The 7025-nt window shown below is 41.4% G+C and overlaps 2 protein-coding genes across 2 annotated transcripts; one reads left to right on the top strand and one right to left on the bottom strand.

Moving 5' to 3' along the window:
- Positions 1–204: 204 nt before the first annotated feature.
- Positions 205–2855, bottom strand: LOC143375674 (uncharacterized). Its single transcript, XM_076825034.1, has 6 exons — positions 2608–2855; positions 2369–2534; positions 2074–2291; positions 1827–1997; positions 1574–1752; positions 205–1504 (listed from the first exon to the last, which is right to left on the bottom strand). Exons 1-6 carry the CDS (start codon positions 2715–2717, stop codon positions 1365–1367), a joined length of 984 nt encoding a protein of 327 aa, XP_076681149.1. The 5' UTR covers positions 2718–2855; the 3' UTR covers positions 205–1364.
- Positions 2856–3311: 456 nt separating this feature from the next.
- LOC143375673 (WD repeat-containing protein 18) lies at positions 3312–5394 on the top strand. Its single transcript, XM_076825033.1, has one exon. The coding sequence runs from the start codon at positions 3455–3457 to the stop codon at positions 4733–4735; it is 1281 nt and encodes a 426-aa protein (XP_076681148.1). The 5' UTR covers positions 3312–3454; the 3' UTR covers positions 4736–5394.
- Positions 5395–7025: the final 1631 nt, after the last annotated feature.

The following is a 7025-nucleotide window of genomic DNA, read 5'->3' as shown; positions in this document are numbered from 1 at the left end:
AAGAAACATGGGTACATATTAACTAAATCTTCTATAGGCGACAACCGCCAACAATATCAATACATAGAGCGACTGTGTAATCGTAATCACTCAGTTCGCATCGCGAACGAGACAGAGGTCGGACGTTTGACGTGTTGGTTCACTATTACACAGTGTATTTCGTGACTTTTCAATACTATAATTTTAATGCATTTAACACAAATATTTATCTCAATCACATGTATTTATTATTACAATTCACATGTGAAAATCATAAGTACCATCTTTACAACATTCCACGTAAAAAACAATTGCACACATTAATCTTGTTTTGTCATTATTATTTAAAGTGTTTTTTCTTATCCACTTATTACAGTTAAAAGTATCCAGTTTCAAGATTGACTGACAAGTGCCTGTTTTTGTCAGTCAATCTTGAAACTATATTTTAAAATCGAAGCATTTTGCGTTCGATATCGTCAGCTTTCGATTATATCAAATGATTCCACGCGTCACGGGTGGCGTTTGAATCATTACGCGATTTGCCGCGCTTATTTCATAGCGTGGGGGTCCTTGCTCCTCGATTCTTGTAACTTTTCCTCCCCATATTTCGTTTTATCATTAAAGCTTACAAAATGGCGCATTGTTTTCGTACATAGACAAGCGATTAGCGTTAGTCTGTTAACAAATATTGGACAACCCTCGGCTTTTCGACGAGAAATATGTATCTACGGATAACATATTGCGTCGGTCCACAACTCGATCGTCCCGCATCATTTTCGCCACAACTAAGCGAAGGCACTTCAGAAACAAACTGGTGAGCCTTCCCACACACAATAAACAATTTCCACGTTTTTTAATAATTAATTAAACACTCTAATTAGACATAAATTCTATTCTATAATACAAAACGAGTTTTAAAAAGTCGCGAAATACAAATTCAGATACGAGATGTAAAGTTTAGCGTGTATTTTCTTTCGTTTATATACGACTGCAGAAACTTAATTCCCGGATAAATGCGTCGCATTAATTATAAAACTTGGCTATGACATTTTGTAGTACAATGTAGACAAAGCGAGCAATAAGTAGTAACTGTTCCATACATTAGCACCACATTCAACATCCTGTTATCGTAAAGTTTGATACAAATATAAACTGTTGGGTGTATCGTAGTATACTTTGGGGTATTGGAAATACCTTCGACTGGCCTATAAACATTCGATTCCCGAATGTCGCTTGTGTAGTTACAAATAATCTGCTAGAAATTCAGTGTTATATTTTCATCTCTCCCTTATGTTCCACAGCAACATTTCCACTGAGGTTTGATGTTGTATTTGTCGCGCACTTGTAGCCGTTTTCCGAGATACGATCGAAATGACGTATACATTTCAATTAAAGAAATCGGCTACTTCTGCTAACTCCCTCTCCCGCGCTTGGTGGTGCGCCCAACGGTCCTCTGCAAGCTTATCACTTAGTCCCCACTTTTCATGATATATACGTTGTCCACAAGTGGGACATTTTTTACCCCCTGCAAAGGAACAAGATTATTCGCTGCAATAATATTGAAGTAGAGTTCATTAAAGAAGTTGCTTCTTACCATGGAATGGGGGAGTCTTCATATATGTCACGAGACAGCGTAAGTGAAACAAATGACCGCAATACAGTTTTTCTATGTGCATATCTGCACTCTGGTTGGTCTCTGCTTTTTCTGGATTCGCTGGTAGGCATATTTCTTTGCACAACTGACAATGCTCTTGCGGTAAAGTCTTCACAGATCTAGACGAAGCAGAAAAAGTTTTGATAGTAGCAGTGTTATATAAAATTACGTAAATAGAGATGAACTTAAGTACCTTATGACAAATGAGGTGACAACGTTTAGGGATGGGGATGGCGTGAATGGGGTCTGTTTGTTTGATTGCTTTTTTATTGGTGGCTCTACGCACTGCCTAGCTAGTTCTCTACCTTGACCGAGGAGGTGGCGGATAAATAATGGTGGAAAATTTGTGTCCGCATTTTCCAATCTAAAATAAACAACATAGAAATTTAGATCTGAACATTGGTATGGACAAATACATATGTAGTTGATTACCTACATACCTTACGCAAGAATTGGGATAATTGTTTGGTACTTCGATTTTGGCCTTGAAGTAGTATAATCCCTGTTGAACCTTTAGGCCAATACTGGAATGTTTCTGCCTCAATTTTAACTCGTCGTCATTGGCCAAAATCTTTTTCAGGGAAGAAATTTCATCGTAACAACAGATCAATGGATTCTCATCGATAAAGTTACGGATTAGTTTCAATGTCGGTAGGATCTGTAACAAGGGAATTCATATAGCATCCATGCGTTGGGCGGATCACACAGAAAAGGTAAGATCGAAAGCATTTGTACTTGGGCTTTGCCTAAGAATTTCTTGCATTCCTTCTCACAAACTTCTGTTAGACCGTCAAGTAACTTTGCGGACAGAGTCTTGCTTTTCAATTCAATTAGTAACGGTGTACGAGGATAGTCCTTTGAGAACTGAATGCATGCAATGATCGTTTTAAACTTTGTTTTCCTGTGGATGTAAGAAGCTTGTATAAGCAAGAAACTGTGTCCAGTTCACAAGTACTAACAGAAGCCGAGCTTACGTTATTTCCACTCGCACCATTGTGCGCACACAGGAGACAAGGCGACTACCGTCAACGACATTCTGACAGAGTTTTGATACTTCTTGCAATTCATCATCGATAAAGCCCATGAGAAAATTCAGAAAAATTTGTTTCCGTGGATGGGTAGTTATTTATCAATTATGCTAGCAAATCGTATCGGAATACCTCGAGGGACAACATAACATAACCAAACTAGTGGAGAGAGAAAGTTTTATCCCACAAATTGGAATTATGTCATGCGATCACGTTCAAGGTCAACCAAAGAATTTGAGATATCCATGCTTATTCGCGTGGACCAACAATATTGCAGTTTTTATCCATTTAAAAATGTAGCGTATCTGAAATAAGGGAATTTGTAGCGACGAACAAGTGACAAACATTCTTTGCATTAGTTTATACGTGTTTATTTGATACAAATTATTACAGAAGAACAAGCGCGTGGATAGTTGCAGTCATGGTCGCATCCAATCACCATGCTGCAAAAATGTAATTGGAAAAGCATAGTAGTGTGAATACATGTGGTAGGTCTTTATATAATATCGTGTATGGTTCGTAATCTTCAGTAAATCGTGTGTTTCGTAAGAATAAACGGCGAATGTAATCATTTCTCATCTAATTGGTCAATCCTGGCTAATACCAAGAAACAGGAGTCGCTAGGTCTCTCTAGTATCTCGGTATTCCATGGAGGATAGCTAACCTACCATAACGTGCACGTGCTTACGGGAAAATTTGAAACCGAAGCTCGACAACAGAAAACCGGGGAGACAAGTTAAGAGAACCATGTGAAGACCATAGTTATTATTCTAAATACGATAGAAACGTGAAAATGTCGCGAATCGCCGATACAAGGGAAGTGATATTAACCAGTGACAGCACCGGCGAGCAGTGGAGTGCCGCTGTATGGGATTCACGAACGGGTTCGACATTATCAACCTACAAAAATGCAGGCGCTTTGGCGCAGGGTACTCTTCAGCTTCTAGGTGACAGCTACGTGATTGGCGCCGATTTAACAAAGCCTCGAATTCATATTTGGCCGCTGAACAACCCGAACCCTGTAGCTAACCTAAGACTAACGACATCGGGGAAAGTGACTGCCCTGAGTTGCACGCCACATGGTGCATACATTGTCGCTGCAATCTCAGAAAAATTGTTCGTCTGGCAAGTGTGCAATGGACGATTACTGGCTAACGTGTCTCAGCATTATCAAACGGTAAACTGTTTGTCGTTCTGTAAGGACAGCTCGATCTTCGCCAGTGGCGGCGACGACGGTTTAGTATTTGTCTGGTCCTTGTACCGAGTTCTGAACGACGAACGATGCACTCCTCTGCATGGATTCTCTCACCATTCACTACCAGTGAAGGATCTACAATTTGGACACGCCGGCGCCCGAGGAAGATTATGTTCGGTATCATTGGATCGTACGTGCAACATTTACGAGCCCACCAGCGGGCTTCTATTGCTCACGTTAGTATTCGACGTGCCTCTTACAGCTGTGCACATAAATGCGCGCGACAGCGACCTGTTTGTCGGCTGTACCGACGGTAACATCTATCGGTTCGACTTGCACGATCCGCCGCGTGGGATCGAGCACCACGTGCATGTGCGAAAAGAAGGCGACTCGGAAGGTGTTGCAATCTACCAGAGCCACAAATCCACGGTCGTGGCTCTGTCGGTATCGATCGACTGTCGGTATTTGCTCTCAGGCTCAACTAGTGGCGAGGTTCACGTCTGGGACATCGCCAGTCGTCAAGTACTTCGCACGATCGAGCATAAGGGACCAATCACCGCGGCCTTTTTCGCCAAGAACTATGAAAACTTTCGGGTGAACGACCTCAAACCAAACGTGCAAATCTCCAGCTTGCAAAGGATATCGGATGATACCGATGGAAGGGAAAGCTCCGTCGACGTGATCACTCGAGACCGCAATCCCGCGGACATCTTGGATTTCGACTCCTATGCGGGGACCGATGGTGGCTCCGAGGGGTCCGAGAGACTCTCTTCGCGTAAGCTGCTCGAGATGAGGGATGAGATCGAGAGACTGAAGAAAATCAATACCGCTATTTATCAGTACAGCGTGAAACGCGTTTTCGATCAAACAAACTGTTGATGATTCTCGATGCAGAATATTTCATTGTCAGGTTACTTCGACACGCGTTTGTACTAAAATTGACTTTAATAAGAAGTACCTGATATTAATTATGCCTACCCTATTTTACTTCTTAATGAATGAATGTAATACATTCTCTGTCTGATGTACACCTAATCATGACCTTTCGATAAAGATTTTGATTACTTATAAAAGTCTTTGTAACATTTAGCAGTTTAATATTACGTATAAAATAATATTTTTATAGTCTAATAAAGATTGTTCATATGAATCTTCTGGTCGAAATAACTTTTTAAATTAATTACATTCTTGGAATATAGGTAAGACTCTCGTAAATATGGAATGCCCATTTTGTAAGCTGAAAATGGGGATCAAACTACTGTCGAATATTGCAAAATTATACAGTAAAATTTGTAAAATGACACTAATGTTCATTATACCATCCATGCACACGAATATCCGAACTTGACTCCAACATAATTTCTAGAATTTTAAATCAGTTTTTGAAACAAGTCCCCTTATCTCTGCAATTTTGTATGAGAGAAACTAAAATACATTAATTCTGCGTTTATTATTCTTTATTTGTTTTAATTTCATCCAGTGCTGAATACTGTACAAACACACGATTGCATTATATTCTGTCTAAAAAAAAATAATAATTTTTCACGATAATAGATCCTGCGCTATCTTTCGACGAGTTACGGCTTCATCTTCTCCCTTCTCATCTAGTATTGTAAAACCTTATCGTAATTTCGGTCGACACAAAATAGCGGAATGGGATTAATTATTCGCGTGGCATTAGTCACGATCATAATTTCCCCGTTCCGTAATTTTACATTGCCGGATCATGGATTCTCATCGTATTTTTCACCGCGGCCTTGCTGCCTCATAAACAGGCCCGCTCGTATTTCATGCGGCGCCGTAATTGCCTTACAAAAATGAAATCTGGAAAGTGTAATTTTTAAAATGATTGATTCTCTCTGGCCTGATCGAGTGCTCGCTCGTGAAATACAAATGCGAGATTAAAATAAATTTCGGCGTAGCGGTCACGAACACACGTGTCCCCATGCCCCACCGCAAGTCGTATTGCGATACGAGCCAATATCGAATTTCAAATAATATAGAATGCAGAAGATTTAAATTCACGCACACTGGAACTTTCGTGGTAAATGCGCGGAGGGGCATTCCATGCTCGAGGAAAAGAATTTTGTTTAGGCAGAACTGGGATAGTTTACAATTCCTTTGTCACGAATTTGCTTCATAACGTGCTTACAAGCTCCAGTTATGGGATTCTCCGGCAACTTCAACGAAACTTTTCATTGTGCTTAACACAATGATTTGCGAGACTCCGCGTACATTCAAGAAGGGAGGAGGAAAAAAAAAGAAAATGACGCTTAAATGGCGCGCTAGCTGCTAGGGAACGAGCAGGAAAATAAGCAACCCCGCTCCTATCTCTTTCGTTAAACAAGAACGAAACATTTTCATGTTCGTCAATATCCGTTCCACGGGCGCTATGCTCCCTTACGAATCCTCGGGAATTCACGAAAAGGTTCGTCTCGGAGGCATATTAAGGGGGTCGACTGGAGGTTAATATTATTTCAAGAGTAGTGTGTAAATGCGCTTCTTAAATGCCATTTGGCTGGGGCCATCTCCAAAGTAAATTCACGTTACGCCGTTCGCTTAATTAAAACGTAACACGGAATGATCGATCTTAAACGTTAAATATGGCGCCTTATCAACGCACGCCCGTTCCCTCTTTTGTATTTAAATTAGAGCGAGAGGAAGAGGGACACGGAGCCTTAGCGTTGGCGCGCGAATGAATGCAAATGAACCGTTTACGAAGGTGTCTCGTATGGCGGGATTAAATTAGGCCTAAGGCAGCCGGCCGAGATAGAAAAGTTTGCATGGAAATCGCCTTGCTGACGGGAATTGATGCCAGCGCGGGCTAGCTGGATCCCCCGCTGAATCTTCTGTTTGTTTCCCCGAGAGTACCACTCGTTACATATTGATCGTCCGTTTTTATATTTGTATTATGCGATGCTCGAGGTACCGGCGGATATCGATGGTAGCGATACCGAATCGGGGAAGCATTATTTTGTATGGAAGTGTCTCGAGCGGGGGGGGGGGGGAGGGGGTACCCAAACGGAATCGATAACCGTTTGAAGCTTCCACAATGCTATCGGCGTGCATCAATTGCGCTCAGAATGAGTGTGTGCCCTGGGTTAGGGCTACTCTGACCTGGGAGGCTTATTGTTGGGCAGGTATGATGGGGATGTTAAAATACTCGGCG

This window comes from Andrena cerasifolii, chromosome 13 (genome assembly GCF_050908995.1).
Source record: "Andrena cerasifolii isolate SP2316 chromosome 13, iyAndCera1_principal, whole genome shotgun sequence".
Classification (NCBI taxonomy): domain Eukaryota; kingdom Metazoa; phylum Arthropoda; class Insecta; order Hymenoptera; family Andrenidae; genus Andrena; species Andrena cerasifolii.
This window is presented reverse-complemented; position numbering and strand designations above follow the sequence as displayed.